This window comes from Cryptomeria japonica, chromosome 3, assembly GCF_030272615.1.
Source record: "Cryptomeria japonica chromosome 3, Sugi_1.0, whole genome shotgun sequence".
Taxonomy (NCBI): domain Eukaryota; kingdom Viridiplantae; phylum Streptophyta; class Pinopsida; order Cupressales; family Cupressaceae; genus Cryptomeria; species Cryptomeria japonica.
In genome coordinates, this window is record NC_081407.1 from 950840363 (window position 1) to 950860571 (window position 20209).

At 37.7% G+C, this 20209-nt stretch overlaps 2 protein-coding genes across 4 annotated transcripts in view; both read right to left on the bottom strand.

Annotated features, from left to right (window-relative positions):
- The window catches only part of LOC131038929 (V-type proton ATPase subunit a1), a 134429-nt gene that overhangs the window by 84283 nt on the left and 29937 nt on the right, over positions 1-20209 (bottom strand). The gene's annotated exons all lie outside the window — the stretch shown is intronic.
- LOC131873914 (uncharacterized) lies at positions 16748-17920 on the bottom strand. The gene is made up of 2 exons (XM_059217046.1): positions 17408-17920; positions 16748-17292 (listed from the first exon to the last, which is right to left on the bottom strand). Exons 1-2 carry the CDS (start codon positions 17897-17899, stop codon positions 16909-16911), a joined length of 876 nt encoding a protein of 291 aa, XP_059073029.1. The 5' UTR covers positions 17900-17920; the 3' UTR covers positions 16748-16908.

Here is a 20209-nt window from a genome sequence, read left to right on the forward strand (position 1 = left end):
TCATTTATTTCTTAATCTGCTTATTTCATTCCTTTTACTAAGTTTATCAATTATTGCTTTTGTGATTGGTATACAATATCCTAATCACTGAGTTCGTTAGTTTTCTGCTTCTGTGATTTTCTTGGATACTAATCTTGGTTGTTGTTAACACTTGATCACTACCCTCTATAAATCCAAAATTGATTTGCTTGGATACTAATCTTGGTTGTTGTTAACACTTGATCACTACCCTCTATAAATCCAAAATTTGTGTTGTCTTATAAATAAAAGAAATTTTTTGTTTATTAAGATAAGGTTAATATCACTTCTTGGGCAGGGGCATGACAGTTTGCCCTTCCCGAGATTGCTAGTCCTCGAGTAATTTAAGGTTTGGGTGCTCGAAGATCTCTGCTCCTTTCCAAATGGCATCTTCCGTAGGTAGACCCTTCCATTTAACTAGGTACTCCTCAATAGTTTTATTTCTTAATTTCTTTTCTTGCATATTTAGGATGGTCTCTGGTTCCAAAATCAACTTGCCTTCTTCATCTAGTGGTGGCAATTTCGAACATGGGGAAATATGTTGTCCCACTACTTTTTTGAGGCGAGACACATGAAACACATTGTGAATCCTTCATGAAACACATGAAACACTCGTAGGTGACTTCTATTTTCCTCAAAATTTTGTATGGCCCATAAAACTTGGGTATAAGTTTCTTGGCCTCACATATGGTTGCAATCTTAAAAAGACCAAGTCCTCAATTTCGAATATCTGTTTGGTTCTTTTTCTATTTGCGTACATTTTTTGCTTCTTTTGTGCTATGTAGGTTGTCCTTAAGTGTATTCATGATATCCATATTCTATTGTATAAAATCTTTAGCTCTTGGAACACGACTCTCTGTGAGGATCAAATCTCCAAAAGATGTTTCGTATCCGTATAATGCTCGAAAGGGACTCATCCCTATAGACATATGGTGGGTGGTCTTGTAATAATACTCTTCCAAATGTAGACATTTAATCCATGCATTAGGTTGCCCGGTGACGTAGTACCTTAAATATCCCTCCAACCATTTATTAGCAATCTTTGTTTGCCCATCTGTTTGTAGATGATAACTGGTATTGGGGATTAGTTCTACTCTGGCTATTTTGAATAGTTCTTGCCAAAATAGGCTAAAAAAAGGTTTTCTTAGTCGCTTACAATATTTCAAGGTAGACCATACAGTCTGAAGACTTCTTTAAGGAAAACATAGGCCACTTGAAGGGCTCTAAAATCTGTTAATATGGCCATGAAATGAGCATATTTGGTTAGATGGTCTACCACCACATAGTTACAATCTTTTCCTTGTACCTTAGGTAGTCCTATTATGAAGCCCATAGAAATGCTTTACCACTTCTAATTTGGTATGGACAGGGATTGAAGAAGACCTGCTGGGAATGTATGTTCTTTATTTCTTTGGCACACCATGCATTCCCTAGTATGTTTTAATACATCTCCTTTTCAACCTTTCCATGAGAATCTTTCCCCAATTTGTTTGTAAGTTTTGTAGTATCCTCCATGCCCTGACAAGGGGTTGCCTTTTTATTTTTTGACCCTAGGGTGATGTATATTCTATTTTTGTAGAGGATGAGGTCATCAATGATTGGTGTTGAGACATGGACCAGCTAGGACTCGAACCTAGGACCTTCCATACGCTGCTGGAGTGCTCTACCACTGAGCTACTGGCCCCTCTTGGACCAGTCCATCATCGGTCCGGGTGTAGCTTATTTCCAACATCAACACCCCCCCTTAAGCCACACCTCTCGTGTGCTTGGGGCTCCTAGCCTGGACCTGGCTCTGATACCATGTTGAGACATAAACCAGCTAGGACTCGAAGCTAGGACCTTCCATACGCTGCTGGAGTGCTCTACCACTGAGCTACTGGCCCCTCTTGGACTAGTCCATCGTCGGTCCGGGTGTGGCTTATTTCCAACACCAACAATTGGTATCTTTCATCTTGTACCTTTCCTTCTAATATATCACTTGAGAATGCATCCTTAGCATATTTTGTAATTATGGATGTTTTCCACTTTGTGGATATTGTTGTCATGGAACCAAGGTGAGGTCTTCGTGAAGAGCATCACCTACAACATTGTTCTTTCCCTTCATGTACTCGATGTCAAAATCATATGCTTGTATCTTGCTTACCCATTTTGTTGCCTATCATTCAAATCCTTTTGGTTTAGGAAAATCTCAGACTACTATGATCAGTTTTCGCTACAAATCTCCCACAGGTTAGGTATTGTTTGAATTTTACTAAGGCATGCATGATTGCTAGCATTTCTTTGTCGTAAACAGTATAGGTTCTTTCCATTGTTTTGAGTTTTCTACTTTTGAAGGAGACGGGGTGCTTGTTTTGCATTAACACCACTCCAATGCCTTCTCCCAACGCATCACAATTCAATTCAAAAGGTGAAGAGAAGTCTGGTATTGCCAAAACAGGACAGGAACTCACTACTTCTTCAAGTCTCTCAAAGGTTGCTTGTGCTTCTTCATTCCAAGAAAATGCCCCTTTCTTGGTTAAGTCAATTAATGGGGCAGTCAATTTTGAAAATTCTTTGACAAATCTTCGATAGTAGCTGCAAAGTCCTAAAAACCCTCTAAGGTGTGTTAAAATTTTTGGTTTTGGCCAACTTCTTATGGCTTCAGTCTTCTCCTCATCAACATGGATTACTTGAGCACTAATCTTGTGCCCTAGGTACAAAATTTCTTTCAATCCAAATTCGCACTTGGATAGTTGGCAAATTCGCACTTCATCTGTGTCTTAAGTGCTCCTCCCAAGTTTTACTATAGATTAAAATTTCATCAAAAAAGACCAAGAGGAATTTCCTTAGCTGTCCCCTAAAGATGTGGTTCATACATGACTAAAAAGTGGCTGGGGTGTTTGTTAGCCCAAAAGATAGGATAAGAAATTCAAAGTGACCAAAATGGCATCTAAAGGTTGTTTTGGGTACATCTTCCTCCCCTAGTCTAATTTGATGGTACCCGGATTGTAGGTCAATTTTTTAAAAGTATACTACCCCATGAAGTTTGTCAATTAGTTCATCGACTCAAGGGATGGGGTATTGACTTTTTATTGTCTTTTTATTAAGTGCCCTATAATCAATGCACATTCTCATGGTGGCATCTTTCTTTTTTTTAAGTACAATAGAAGAGGCAAAAGGACTAGAGCTGGGTTGGATATAACCCATTTCTAACAACTATTTTATGACTTTTTTCAATTTCTTCTTTGTATCTTCGAGGATGCCGATAGGGAGTGGTAACAACAGGTTTTGCCCCTTCCTCTAACTCAATAGAATGCTCAAAGCTCCTCTTTGGTGGAAGTCCCGAGGGGATGTTACTAAAGACCTTCTTATGTTTGTTCAATAGTGGTTGTATGTCAATATGAATTGTTTTTCCTTTGGTGGAGGATTTGTCTAGAATCAAACATCGGGTGGCCCATTCTACTTGTCCATGCCTAAGAGTTCTCTCCATTCTTTTGGATGAGATTTCTCTTAGGGACCCAACAGATAGTCTTCATAAAAGGACTTTTTGCCCCTTATGCTCAGAACATATTTCCAATTTTGGGATTTCTAGGATGCAATGGCCCAAGTGTAACCATAGGGTACCCAAAATCACATCGATATCCCCCATAGTTACAATGTAAAACTTGCCTTTGACTAGAAGTTTACCCAAAGTGATGTTTAGTTGGGAAATTTTCTTTGTACATGTAGCAGATCCATCAGCCAAGGCTACCTTAAAGCCTTTAAAGTATTTTGTTTCTAACTTTATTCTTGCAACCAAGTTTTCATCAATAAAATGGGGTTGCTCCACTATCTATAAGGGCTGTCACTTTTTAACCCTTAATAACATCTCGGATTCTGAAAGGATGATGCTTGGATGCCTTTGAGATAAAGGCCAAGGTTCCATATTCCTCTTCCTCCTCATTGCACCATATTTTCTTGTTTGAATTTTCTTCTCCTTCCTTTCTTGTTTCTTTATTGGATATTGCTTCAATACTATGGGCTTGGCTTCTTTTCCTACATATATGTCCTAATTCCCATTTTTCTTTGCACTTGTAGCACAGGTTTTTCCTTTTAAGGTCTCTTCAAGTGCAAAAATGTCTAGGCTTCCATATATCTTTGCACTTTTTACAAATGTGTCCACATTCCCATTCTCCCTTGCAATCAAAACATAGACTTTTCTTTCAAAGCTCTTTCCAATCGTCTTTAGAAAGGAATGCTCTCTTACACCTATCCTTCCCATAGAAGTGCTTATCTTTTGATGTCACATTTTTAGAGTAGCCCCTTTTCTTTGTTTTGATGGTATCAAGACATAGAGCTTTTAGGATTGCGTCTTGAAGGATAGTTGCATCTTGAAGGGTAGTAAGATCGAAGGCACTTAGTAGTCCTCAAATAGATTTTGTTTGACCTTCAATCAATAGGTATGTGAGTCTTTTTTGGATATTCCTGGAACCATGATAGAGAGCTTTTGGAATTATGTCACATAGTCCTCCACAATCCTTTCTTGCCTTAGTTGAGTAAATTCTTTGAAATACCTCTCCATGTGTTTTTTATCAAATCTCTCAATGAGTTTGTTGGTGAAGTCATCATAGGATGTTATATTTTGGTGGCCTTGTGTAATAAACCCATGGTACCACTACCACCAATCATGAGCAACCCCTTCTAAGTGTAGCATGGTGATTTTGATGGCATCCTCCTCCACCATGGGGTTGAGAGATGGGTATGTATCTAATTTTTGTACCCATCAATGAGCGGTGACCTTACCTAACCCATCAAAATTTGGAAGAGTTATTTTTCCTAGTTTGTGATGTAAGATTTTGTTAGGTTAACACCTTTCCATTCTAGGGTTAATCCTTGATCCTCCCTCACAAAATTCTCTAAATGGAATGTTTCTCCTAATTTCAAGGTTGACTCTTGAATATGATTCAGCAAGATCCTCTAAGATTTGATTTGGTTCATTAATTTCTTGTTCTTCTCTAGTTGGCCCTTCTCTAGGTATGAAAGGGGATCTAGTTACCCTTGGAGTTTATGGAACCTCAAAGTGTAAAATCAGGTTTCTTAAGGACATTCCTAATTCCAAATTTCCAAATCCTCATCATAGGCCAAGGTTCCTAAAAGATGTTCATCAACAGAGTCTCCATCAATAGCTATATCCTTCAATGAGTAAAAAGTCCAATAGATGGAGTCATATGAAAAGTGCTCAAATGGAATATGTGAAATGCATATGATTGTTGATCAAGTGAAAGAAGGATGTTTGAAATGCTAACCCTAAAATTCTCATGGTTTATCATAGTGCTTATGACTAACTTGTGATTGTAGGACGAATGAGACCAAAGGGGAGCCAAGGATGAAGGATCATCCAAGGGGCTAATGATTTGAAGACTTCAAGATATTGTTTCCAAGTGTGCTACATGATTACTAGGAAGAAATGGGGAAAAACGAGATCAAAATTCTGAAGATGATGTCTTTCTAAAGAAGATTGAGAATAATATATGAGGTATCCTTAAGAAATATTTTGTAAAATCTGGAAATGAAGAACATGCTACAGAGCTGGAGATAAAGTGTGGAGACCGCTATCTTGAGGGAGAAAAACCCAGCAAATAATCTCTTATATATCAGATAAAGAAGTGCAGAATTCTGCATACAACAATCAGGCCTTATACAGGGCCAAGTCTCATACAACAATATATATGTCTCTTCTCTTGAATGAATGATTATACTTCTTGAAGAATTCGATCTGCTGCTAGAAGGATGCAAACTTCTGCTGCTGCTTAGGAGAGGTGAACTTGAGAGGATGAATTGTGATGCACAAATGAGAGGACTTGATCTTCCTTAAATACATAACTAGGCAACCTCTTCTCTAGGTCGGCCCCCTAGAGAAAATACAAGATATAAAATACTAATTGCCCATCAAGGCCAACCTGCCTTGGAAAACATTTCATTTCATTTTATTTAGAACACGAAGGCCGACCTGCCTTTAATTAAGAGAAAATAGCTCCCGAAGCTATAAAACACTAACACTCCCTCTTAGCTAGGGAAGTATTTTCCAGATATCCTCGTCATGGACTCTCTCAACATGACACCCATAATGGCTACACCCATTTGTAAAAAAACAAATCTCAATATCAGAGACGTACAAGAGTTCATCACGGAGTCTCTCAAAATGATGTCGTCATGGAGTCTCTCAACATGACGTCCACAATGGCTACTCCCATGTGTGGAAGGAAACACATGTTCAAGTGTCCATCACAGAGTCTCTCAACGTGATGTCGTCATGTAGTCTCTCAACATGATGTCCACCATGGCTACTCCCATGTGTGGAAAGAAACACAAGGGTTCATCATGGAGTCTCTCAACGTGATGTCGTCATGGAGTCTCTCAACATGACGTCTTATCTCAGTCTCAGAAATGAACAAGGGCTTGCACCTCATATTTCTCCGTCTCAGAGAAATATACACTGCAAGGGCTTTCACCTCATATTTCTCCGTCTCAGAGGAATCTTCATGATGATGTAACTCCCTTTGAAGCTCCAAGGACTCGCATCAACCCACTAACCTCCTTATTCAAGATTGCCTGCAATGCTTGCTGTAGACACCCAAAATTGTCCAGTCTAATTAAATAAATATTTTATTTATTTAATTATCTAAGCCTAATTCTTCTATTAATTAAATAAATCCTTATTTATTTAATTAATTCATTTATCCTCTTCTAGCCTTATTTCTCATTTAAATAAATACATTTATTTATTTAAATTATCCTTTTCCTAAATTAAATAAATATTCTTATTTATTTAATTATCCTACTTCTTCTATTAATTAAATAAATCTTTATTTATTTAATTAATTCATTAACCTTTTCTACCCATGACACATGTCATTCATCTCTTAATTCATACACTACCTACCCCTCTCATTATTTTATTATTTCTTTTACCTACCCTCTAATCATAGCCGACCTCCTTTTACACCTCTCAATCTTATCCCTCCATTTCTTATTGTGTCTTCTATATAAGGAGATGCTTCCTTCATTATCAAACCCTAATGAGCTAACTACTTGATCAATTGACTACACTACGATCCTACTTGCAACCACATTTCGTTCTTTGTTGAGCTCTTGTGCATATAAAATTTGAGAGCAAATATATCAAGCAAGATCAATGGAGATAGGAAGAATGGAGATCAAAACCCTATTGGACATGTGATGGTATAATCTTTGTGATTTCATGTGATTTGCATTGTCTTAGGTAATCTTCATATGTTATGGTGGATCTTTGTTGATTGTTAGGCTAGGGTTTTGTGGTTGAATTCATTTAGCCTTTCACCATTGTTGTTATCCATTTTCACCATATACACTTGCCTTAGAGGAACAGTTTCCAATGCACACCTCCGACACTACTGTCTTGCAAGAGTTCAGGATTGTCCTTCATCTTAGATCACCCTATTCTGAATAGGTTTGCGGAGCTGCCAATGTCAAATCCCGATTGACTGTCTTGTGTGATTTTGTTCTCTGCAGTTGAGAGAAAAAAAAAAATCAACCCACTTAGCTGATATCTTCACTTTTTCTTAGTAAGTCACAGAACTCCCTCTTGATCCCTACCTCAGAGATTGCAAAGAAATCCTCTGGAAATGAACTCCCCTCCTTTGACTGATCTCAGAACCTTAATCCTTTTCCCGGACATGCTCTCAACTGTCTTGAATTCTCGGAATTTAACTCCCTATGAATGACATTTCCTCCTCTTTGAAGAAACGGATCGCAATGACAATCTGTATAGGTTCTTCCTCTTCAAGAGATGTCTCCAATGAAGTTATGTGCCACCAACTCAGTCCCATGGCTGCAAGCAGTGTCTCCATGTTTGTTCATTTCTTCAGCCTGCGTGACTTTCTTATAAGATACATCAAGCTCTTTCTCCCTTGAATTCCTTATGCAATCTCTCATCATCCTTTTGCTCCTCGAACCGTCTTATCTCTTTGTTGTTGATACACCAATGAGATAGACTTGTAGATTTGTCTCATCTTCGCCACCTTCAATGTTGCCATCCCATGCAACCGACCTCATATTTTCCAAATCAAACACAATTCAGCTGCTTTAGCTCTTCTTTCCAGCTCTTCATCTGAATCTTGCATCTTGTCATAGCCCTCAAGCCACATTTGAAGTCAGCATCTGTCTTAAGGTCTACTATCCAATGTTGCAGGGCTGAATGACAGAGAAAATTTCTCTCCAACACCTTCAGACTCACCAAGAATAGCTCCCAAGATTGTTCAATAACATCAAACTCACCTAGCAGCATTCCAACACTACCAAAAGGTAAGGATATAACAGCTATGAGTCTGATAATGACTCCCAATGACACGGATCATCACCAGCCTAGCCCAGCAATCTTCAAACAACCTCTATCTACCAAGGATGGACAAGGAACGGGTCTGTCATAAGTTTTCAGTCAAACATAGGTTTGTACGGCACCCCTTAAGGCATCCAAATCCTCCAAGAAACAACTCCAATCAGCTATCAACGATTTCCCATGCCCAGCTCCACTTACAAAACCATGCCAGCTACAAACAATGCAACAAACCCTTTACAGACGAGTCACTCAGCCACAAGGATCACGATGAAAAACAAGTTCAAATGATTTCAAACCCCTCATCACAGTGTATGACACACTCCTTGATCCATCGTTTGCATTGCATCTTCAAAATGCTAATGCACTTTATAATTAGTAAAATCGATATAGGAAGCATTGCCAATAGAATGACAACAGTTGAAGCAACTATTGACAGCCACCTGGCAATAACTTTGTCTAAGCCTGAAAATACACGAACTTGCACCAGCACTGCCCAGAATGTTGAAATAGCAGCAAACTCCAGGTCTGATGCAATCTCTTTTCCTATAGAATGAAACGCCTGGAATCTCAGAGCCTATGAAGCTTTCACCAGAGACTGAGAAGTGTCAGGATATTCATGCTCAGCCACCACTTATTATCTTTGCCAATCATAGTAGTGATGCATAGAAACCCTACAACCTATAATGGCAGGTCTATGCATAGCGTAGGATTTAAATGGTCCTGCAACCTTCTTCTAAGTTCCCATGACCTCCAGCAAAGGTTTATGGGGGAATGTCTAACTGAAACGCCGCCTTAATATCAACCAAATCTCTGCACCAAAGTAAACCATATTGCCACATGCACCATTACAACCTTCTCTCATGAGTGGCAATAGCAAACAATAGACCCGCGACCCTTCTGAAAGCTGCTGAGGATTATATATAATCTATAAACTAGTTGCACTAGTTTGTATGCAGAAATTATTCTCTCTTCTTATGAGCAATATTCACATTCAAACATAACTATGGCACTCACACATTGTGATAGATAACAATATGCTAATAATGAATTACTAACCTGAATGCCTTCCTTAAATTGGTACACCAAACTCAGCTTCAAACCAGTTGTGGAGCACATAAATTGCATTATACAGTCATAACTTGCATCGCCCAGCTCATCATATTTAATTCCAGAGTCGGGCGGCTGACAGAAAGAGAGTTTACTCGCCGTGCTTATGGCATTCACATTGCCCAATCAAACTAGCATTTAATTGGAGTCTTCGACCTGTAATATTCTCACGCCTAGCAAGGTAAATTTCACACCCAGCTCAGATAAGATTGTGCCAGCAGATAGAAACAATAACGCCCAGCATATAATTTAGTTGTGCCAGCCATACTTATGCACTTCGCTGAAAAACTTCATTTTTGTATTAGGACAAAATTCGAACCCCACAAGGCGCCCAATCTTCCCTGAAAATTCTTTCAACTCCAAAATTCATAAATTTGTCTTGTTCACAATAGAATTTGTTCCTACAAACCCTTCCGAGCAACTTTGTAAACCACCAACATTGATACACCAGCATAGTCTCTGTTGAAACTATCAGCAATCAACCAGACAAGATCTACACCACCGTGGTTGATATTTTCGGTGAGGTTTTTCATCCTGAGGAAGTTCTTCCTGATCCTAAGTTCCTGATTTTTCTTTCACCTTTGATCCTTTTGTTCTTAGCCTCCTTCAGCAATCGATCTCCCACAATATTCACATAGGATTAAATTTGCAAACCCTAACCCTAGATCTAACCTGGCTCTGATACCATGTTAGTTTTAGGATCAGAAATGTAAGCAATCAGAAAATGCAACACATAAGACAATGAACACGATGTTTACCCAGCAAATAATCTCTTATATATCAGATAAAGAAGTGCAGAATTCTGCATACAACAATCAGGCCTTATACAGGCCCAAGTCTCATACAACAATATATATGTCTCTTCTCTTGAATGAATGATTATACTTCTTGAAGAATTCGATCTGCTGCTAGACGGATGCGAACTTCTGCTGCTGCTTAGCAGAGGTGAACTTGAGAGGATGAATTGTGATGCACAAATGAGAGGACTTGATCTTCCTTAAATACATAACTAGGCAACATCTTCTCTAGGTCGGCCCCCTAGAGAAAATACAAGATATAAAATATTAATTGCCCATCAAGGCCGACCTGCCTTTGAAAACATTCCATTTAATTTTATTTAGAACATGAAGGCCAACCTGCCATTAATTAAGAGAAAATAGCTCCCGAAGCTATAAAACACTAACAGTATTTGCATAGACAACTAATAGAACAATCTCATCTACTAGTATCCCATCTAACGTCAAATTGGAACATAACCAATTATCTTTTTACTTATCTGTTCCTCTCTGTTAATGAGTTTGACAACAAAACATGCAGCCTTGAAGGATTTAGAAAGAATTTAATAATCAATCTCACTTGAATATACACAAGTCAAGCATGTTTTTATTAACTCATGCTTGTATATAATAAATATGTATATATATAAAAGGCACATGATGATTCCTATCCAATTACCCATGCTAACAAAGGTTTTATAATGTTTATTATGAATGCTTTGTCGATGTTATCCTATGGATATTTAAAATTTTCTTATATTTTAAAATTTTCCTTATTTCAATAATTGTCCCCTAAAAAATACCCAAAAAAATCCCCATATTTGAAACAGGGACAACGGGGGTAAAAAATGGCCATAAAGAATCCCCATACCAAAAAAAAATCTTGCCATCCCCTGTCATCCCTGTACCAGAAACTTGGGGGAGCATAGGAAAATTTGTCTTCGTACTAGTGCACTCCTCATTACAGGATTTGATGTTTGGTTTGAAACACAATTTCTCTTCAATTATGCACACCCTAATACATGTAGCTCTGTTTTGCACTCTACCGTAAGATAGACAAACACCTAAATATTTGAATTTCTTCACATTTGAAGTGTAAACCTCCAATCAAAGATGTGCACATCACATGTGAAGTTCACTTTATCATGTGCATGCCTGAATATTACAAGTTGCTTTCAAATTCTTTGTCATCTCATACACAAGTGCGCACCGAAGAATAGCAATTTCTATTTTTTAATTTTGAAAACAAGAACCTCTGATAAAGTGCATGCCTACAAAAGCAAGGAGCACTTTCCAATTTTGAAACTTTGTATGCTTCATAGAGGATTTTGACCTTTGAAAATTATCTTTCTCGTAATAAGATGGCATTGTTTGGTGATAATCTTTCATTTTTGCTTGATGGAAATTAGTATGACCTAGATGCTTCCTTCCATGATCTCTACAATGATACAAAAGAAAGACGACAAGAACATTGGACAAACAAGACTCTTATTGAAAAGACGAAATTCAGCTTGATTTTAGCATCATACAAAAATTCATATGGGTACAACATAGCCAGGTTAAAAATACAAATATGTTAACTAAGACTTATGTTTAATAAGTCCATGTTTTAAATTTTTGTTTAAGTTTACTAAGACAAACAATATTTTAAATGTTGTCCTTGAAGATTTTTGCTCATCTGATATTGATGCAAAAATACCTAATTTTAAACCCTCGTCATTGGCATTTTGTCCTATCAGTGCTTCTAGGTGTGAGTGCAATTGGAGGAGATTTGACGCCATTGACACAAAAAAGCATGATTGATTAACTCAAAAATGCCTAAATAACTTTGTTTTCATGCAGTACAACCTTCATCTGCATGCCAAAAAGATTGATGGGCAAAAAACATGTGAAGCAATTCACCTAGATGACATTGATTCATATTTAGATTCAATTGATGAGGATGTGGAGCCAAGAATTCCACAAATGAGATCACTAATTTGGAGAGGGAGATAACAAAATGGGCAGAAAATGTAGCAGCACATGAGGAAGCAAAAAGCAAGGCATCACTAGGGGCACCATTGGATGTGCATGATAGCCTAAGGATGATATTAATCCTCAGCAGGAATTATTACCATCGAATTCTGTAATGTCCCCATTTTTGGAGAAGAATTGATTAATTAATTTAATTAGTTAAGTTGTCCAAATAATTGTTATTTTTCATGGATTTTTTCATCGATAGCTTAATTAATTATTTTAAATAATAATATTAAGTTAATTATTTATAAATTTATCAAATAAATTGAAAAATAAAAGATGACTTTATATTTAATTAATTTAATAAAGTGACTAATTAAAAATTATATTATTATGTCACTTCTAGAAGCTTCTGGATGTTGGGGTGAAAAAGTATTAAAGGAGATCAAGTGAAGCTTCAAGGCAGCTTGGATTTGGATATTGTTTTGATTGGGTTTTGTAGAACCGAGAGGTGTCTGCAGACTTTGGTCTTTGGGAACGAAAACTCCCATAGATGGCATAATTGAGGGAGTGGAAGGCCATCCGAGGGGTTGCATTAAGGAGGTGATACTTCAGTCATCTCGATTGTGCTTAATTGTAGCCAAAGGCCAACGTGCTAGAGTAAGATTTTGGAGGAGACAAAGGGAGATATTTGGGTGTGATAGTCTTCATTGTTTGGACTACATATATGCTGATTACACCTTGTGGTTTACTGAGTTTAACTCAGTCATTTTCAGACCTGCCACGGCTAAGGTGAAACCCACAACTTTGCTCATAGGAGATTACATTGGCATCTATTCATTGTGGGATTCAAGGCGATGTCATCTTAGAATGTTTTTGAAGGTGAAGACGTGAGATGCAGGGGTAAACTTAGATCTGAAGCAGTTCAAACTACATTTACCATTACCACGATTTTGACAAGATCTTCTTGTTTGGGCAACAAACCTAGCATTGGATGAAAGCGCTATCATTGGGAATGATCAGCGATAAGGTTTAGAGATTGAAAGAGATCCTACATGCTGGTAATAATTTGTTACCAATCTACAGACCTGCAACAGTCGGTTGTACCCTCGAATTGGCTTATTGTGTTGGTTAGAAGCCATCGAACTCCACCTTTGAAGGTAGCGCTACATTTCAAAGGAAGCATCAATCATTTTTAGGAGGTGAGAGAGGACTTAGAAGCTGATAATAATTTATTATCAGACCTTCATTTGCAGCAGGGGCGATTCTGAAGAATAATTCAATTTGGCATTTGTGAGGGCTCCAAAACTTGGATATTGATTGCTTCTTCAATCTCAAGGCAAGGCGATTATAATCAAATTCCTTTTGGCATCATTCTCCTTTGAAATTTCAAGTTGTATGCAGACCACCATGGCTGCCTTGTGTCTTCAGACATTCTGAGTATTCAGTGATAGGTTGCTAGGACTTTGGATACATGTTAGAGCATTGTAATGAACCTATTGTCTCAAGAATAAATAAGGAATCTAAGTTTGCATATCAATTACTCATTATCCTTTGGTTTCATGACAACTGTTTGATGAAATGACAGTCAGCTGTAAGTGTATGATTTGCTTTCAAAACTGGTGTAATTACATTATAGACTAGTTGCACCTTCATCCTAGACGTTTATATACCTATTTAGAAGTTGATTGCAAATTATATCTCAGTTGTTCTTAGTGGTTAATGCTCCAAAACTCAGTCTGAAACTTTATGACAGTCAAGTGCCAAGTGTTTAACAAAATATATCTAGCTTAGAAATCAGATTTCTCATCATAATCAGCCAGAGATATTTCAAATTCAGGGGCACCCACAAAGCCACTTAAAAAAATTTGTGAAATTTGTGAAATATTACTGCGGATTTATAATTTATAATCAAATTGATATATCAAATGACACTACGATGTGTATTGAACTCATTTTTTTAATCTCTAAATGAAGGAAGAACAACTTGTGAGTTTTATAAATTTAGTTTTATACCTGTTTTTTAAGATTGCTTTGCAAATTTATGTGTTTTATGATATTTGGAAATTTTGGCTTGCCAAGCATTTACTGAGTCCAAGTTTTTGCAACTATGGTATCTCATATAGTGATATCTGGGTCAAATATATTAATGCCTTGAGAGAGATGATACTATGGCTACCCTATTTGAAGAGATGAGACTAAAAACAAGTAGGAGAATTCCTACTAAAACTTCATAGTTCCAGATCCAATCTCCAGGAAAAACCTAGTGCCTCGTTAGAGTGCTTGTTAGGGAGCATCACTTTGTAAATTTCTCATCAAGGTGCTATGTTTCTTTGTGGTCCCATTGACTATCTGAGCTTGTGGAGATTAATACAATCATTTCATTTCATTTTTATTTTAACTACTTTCACCTGGTCCCTTTTAAGCTAGCTAGAATCTACTCTATGCTTAGCTTTGTTTGGGCTCTATTCTCCCAACCATGGGGATGCCAACATGAATGTATTCAGTTTGTAATGATCTTTTCTCAAATACCCCTCCATACAATATCTGCCCATTTTGCTTCAAGCTATGCCATCCTATGTAATTAGAAGCATATAGATTTGGAAAAAATGTGGCTTTCCTTGAGGGTTTGTGTTGTGAAATTTTCACACATCGCCCCATTGCAAATGGGGACTCCCACTTTTCACTTTTGGGGTGGTCGTTTTGTTAGCTTGGCAATAGTTTATTGGTTGTTAACCTTTACTTATGAGTGGAGGTTGGTTCTGTTAGTCCAGGATGAAAAATTGAGGTCAGGTCACTAAGAGATGTTAAAGTTGCAAAGTCGCAAATGTTGTCATTTAGCAAGGAATATTATCAAATGTTGCTAAGTCATCAAGTATTGCTAGGGATGCTAGACATCTCTGATTAGGGTTTGACAATGTACAAGCTAGAAAGGGTAAGATCGCTTGTAGTTCCATTTGTAGTTCCATTTGGAACTGCAAGCATATCATTTCAGGATCCTTAGGATCGAGGAAGTGAGAATTTGGTAGAATTTGATTAAGTTGTTCAATTGTGCATCTTCCTAGGTACAATGGGCTCAAAGCTGAATTTATGCAGAGGCATATGTAAATACTGCCATGCTTTAGGTTAATGCAAAGGTGATGCAGAGGGTCAGGGGTTTTAGGTGATTTCAAGAAAATATGTTTTCAAATGCTTCACACTCCTTGTAGTTACCTAGTGTTTCCAAGGCACCTTAATGGTTTTAAAAGGGAAAATCTCAATCCACTCTCCACAATGACTCCTAAGGTTGTTAAACACCTATTCCAACCCAATCCAACAAGATTCAACTAGTTTCAAAGGTTCAAGTCTTCACCATGCTCTTAAACCCCACTATGTCTGCTACTAGCCCTAGAGCCTCAATTAGGCCACCTGAGGCTGAAATAAATTGTTTTCTCCAACTTTTCCCAAATAACTCCAAAAAAAAAAAATATTTTCAGACACCCTTTTCAGCTTACTACAACATATCAAAGATTTAGGGTAGGTTGTTTTGGACCGTGCCTTTGCTGTCCTAAGATTGGGGCAAATTTGCTTACCAAAAACCCAAGTTTTACAAAGCAAGTGTAAGAAATAATTCCTCCCCAATATTGAAACTCTCAACAGTGTTTAGTTATGCCTCAAAACTAAGTAATATTCAATAAAATTGGTTCTATGTGCTCTTTTAATGTGCAAACCCCAAAACCCTCACCATTAGGCTCCAAAACCGAGGATTTTCTAATTAAGACCTTTCCAATCACTTCCAGGGCTCATTCAAAGTCCCTACACCATCTCCTTGGTCATATTAACCAACTTCAATCATCAAACTACCCTCTCCAAGAGGTAGATCTTCTGCTGCTATAAGTTTGCTATGCTTCCTACTCACTTCTCCCTCATCAAACTCATGGTGTACACCTGTTAAAACACACTTCCTGCAAATTTTTTGGTTAGGATCATAATGTACATGTTATATAGAGCCTCCTCTATGAGAAACAGGACCTTACATCCATAGAAGGGCTCCAAATTGCATTTTGGGCCTTCAATGCCAATGATACAACTCCGAAAATTTTAGGACAGTCAGCACAAATGACAAAATCTGAGCAAAACCTGCTACAAAATCATTCCAAATCACTTATTACAATGTTTAATGACTGCCCAAGGCTTATACCATGAAAGATCAATCACTTTCAAGCAACAAAACACAAGAAATTGCAAGAAAATGAAGGTTTTACTAAGTTACTGGTTCCGGTTCGGATTCGGGTTCGGATTCGGGTTCGGGTTCGGGTTCGCGGATTCGGCAAAAAAAAATAAAATTTGGGTACGGGTACGGGTTCGTCCGTACATATATATATATATTTTTATTTTTTTTAATATATATATATATATGTTCAAACTTCAAACATCAAAATTATATATGTTCATAGTTCAAACATACAAATATGAAACATCAAACATACAATGTAACTTTCCCATACAATGATACATAGATGATAACAGATAAATCATAAATCAATAAATCATAAATCCATAATTGCCAATGCCAATAAATATTCTGATATTGATATATCATAAATCATAAATGTAATATCATATTCATAATTTGCAAAAAAGATAATATTCAAGTTTCAAGTTTCAAAATGTGAAAATGTCATGACACAATAAAGTATAAAGTTAAACATTCAAATTACAAGCCATCTATGGGATTTAAATTCCATATTCATCTTCATCTGAAGCATCCAACCCAAGCCCACGGTCATCAAGTGGTTCAAATTCAGCATCAATTGAACCAATATCAAATGGAATGCCACTCCCACTAGCTATGTCTCTCTCAAATTCCATAACCGCCTCGTCTATAGAGACTTGGCAAAGTTGTGCAACTGTAGCATCTAAATCAGCACACTCAGGGGCTAGATCCCAATTCCTTGTTACACCCTCACTATATTCAGGGTCCTTATGTGACAACAAACGAAGGTTGGAGTGTACGTAGACCAAATCCTCAGCTTTCTTTGCACCCAAACGATTACGTTTGACTGAGTGGATGAAGGAGTATGTACTCCAATTCCGCTCAACTGAAGAAGAACTTGCAACCTGTTAAAAGTTAAAACATAATTAGAAATTTATAAATTAAAATTATAAAATAAAAATATGATAGCATCAAATGGAATTGGAAAACTATAAAAATAAAAAATAAAAAGATACATACTTGGGAGTTAAGTTTAATTGCAAGAGGCTGCAAGTAAATGGAGCCTTGACCATGTACATACCACCACTCATCAGCATCCATCCCATATCTAGCATTAAGAGCTACAACATCATGATTTTTTGCAGATACAAATTGGCCAAACTCCCTCATGACAATATTTCTTGTCTCCTCATCTTGATATATCTTTTTAAAGGCAGCCCTATAGCCAGAAGCAACCTCTGCATCTCTATATGGTGGCACCCTCCTTGGTGTTGCAAGCATCTCTGCACTATAAAATTTTGGCGTCAAAGCAAATGCTAAGAGATGTAAGGGGGTGGTCATCTTGTTCCAACGGTCAACAACAATTTTTTGCACGACTTTGAAAAATGTTTCCGTTGGGTCATTTTCTTTTCTATTTATTACTTCTTTTATTTTTTCCACCATGCAATCCATGCCATCATAAATCTCGCCCAAACATGGGCGATCAGTATCAGCATACCTGATCATGCTCATGATGGGCTCAGTGAAATTCAAAACATATTTCACATCATCCCACCATTTCTCACTAAGGATCAATGCTCTTACTTTTAGAGCTCTTTCTGTGTGGAACTGCTTCCATACACTCCACAAGCTGTTGATGACCATAGAACTCAAGGCGTCTCGCACCTTCAGAAGTCGTCTTAAGACGAGCGTGTGAGATGCAAATCGTGTTTCAGCAACCTAACATGACATAACAAAATACACAACATATATCAAATGCAAGTCTATAAAAAATACAAATTTAAAACTAAAAAATTAAAAAATAAAATTTAAAATTAGTAATTATAAATTACCTTCAACAACTCCAACTTGGAGAAGGTCCTGAAAATGGCTTGTGACATATGATGATTAGTCACAAACATTTGAATCTCCTCGCCCTCCGCATATAGTTTTTTCACCAAATCAATTTGTGTGCCAAGCTTTTGCATGATTAAATTGAGTGAGTGTACTGTGCATGGTGTCCAAAAGATGTGACCATATGTAGCCTCCACTATAGTCCCTGCTGCCCTACAATTTTTAGCATTGTCAGTTACAACTTGGACAACATTTTGAGGCCCCACCATGTCAATGCATTCTATCAAGATATTGGCAATGAAACTTGCATCTTTCACTGGCCCCTCACAATCCACTGCTTTCAAAAACATTGCCCCTTTAGGACACGCTGCTATAACATTGATCAATGGCCTATTTTTACAATCTTTCCATCCATCAGAAACAATGGTCACTCCTGTTTCCTGCCATGTATCTTTGATGACCTTCAACTGTAACTCTATGGATGCTTTCTCCTTTGCCAATAAGGTGGTTCTCACCTTTTCATACCCTGGACAAACATAATCAGAAGGTGTATTGCAAAGAGTATGCACCATGTCCCGAAAGTAAGGTGATCTAACAAGGTTGAAAGGAAGCCCATTGCCATAAAGGCAACGTGCAATTTTGGAATCTGCAATCTCTCTCAGTTCATTTTTGAAGGCAAAATCCAATGGGCCTCTTTTCCGTGAAGCCACAACATTCTGATTCTCTACTGCATCAACTGGTGGGTTTTGCATGAAAGGATGTGAACCAGCTGGTCTTGTGGAGCCAATGCTACTAGAAGGCCTCTTAGACATTGAGCTTTGATGGACAAGAGGATGATCAGTCTTTGCTTTGCTACTTCTCCTATCAGCTTCCTCTTGTTCTCTAATATATCCCAAAACTAGAGCTTTTGACAGCGCCTTGCCATCTGATCCCTTACAAAATTTTATTCCATGCCCAAGGATGAAACAAAGGTGGCCTTTCACTCGATAGTATGAGCTGGTATACTCAGTGCCACAATGGTTGCATTGCCAAACAAAACCCCCACCACCAGAAACTGGCGTGATCATTGTTGTATAATGCCAAAGTGGTGAATCTTGATCAATTTTAAAGGGGTATTTTCATTTCGGACATTTGCAACTGAACTAGAGCTTGCACTTGCACTTCCAGTTCCAGCCATTATGTATGATTATATGAATAGTGCACCTAAAATGAAAAGAGAACGCACAACATTATTGAAAAAAATTATTAAAATTTTGGTATTATAACCCCATACTATGCATACAAAGTGTAAAAAAATATACAAGACTTCTTTAAAAAAAATTAAAAAAACTTTAAAAAACTTTAAAAAAAAATTTAAAAATTTGAAAAAAACTTGGAAAAATTCTTGAAAACTTGAAAAAAATTCAAATTCACTTACCTTTAATGGCTAAATCCTTCTTCTCCAGTGATTCCTATGCCTTTGATGCGTGTCTCACACCTTCGTAGTCGTCACCTTCGAAGAAAAATACAAAAACTAAGAACCCTGATTGTAGAGAAAAAATCTTCAAAAATGCAAGTAGAATAGGTTGAATGCATGTTTTGATGCATGAAATGCATCATAGAGGGGCGGATTAGGGTTTAGATGTAATTAGAAGATTAAAAATATTTTTTTTTATTGTTTTTAAATGCTTGCTAACCCGTGGGCACCGTTTTTGGGAACCCACGGGCTTGGGTTCACCCGGGTCCTCCTGGGTTTGCCCTGGGTCCCACCCGGGTCCTGCCCAGGCGGCTGGGTTCCCTGTGGGTCCTGCATGGCAAGACCCACAGGGAACCCAGCCGCCTGGGCAGGACCCGGGTGGGACCCAGAGCGAACCGGACCAGGACCAGGACCGAGCACGGACCAGGACCAGGACCCAACCAAAATAGGGGAGAACCGGTATCACAGAGGTTTTATTCACTTTTTCTGTTAAATCCGTACAACATCCGTACTGTAGCATCCAACCACACCAA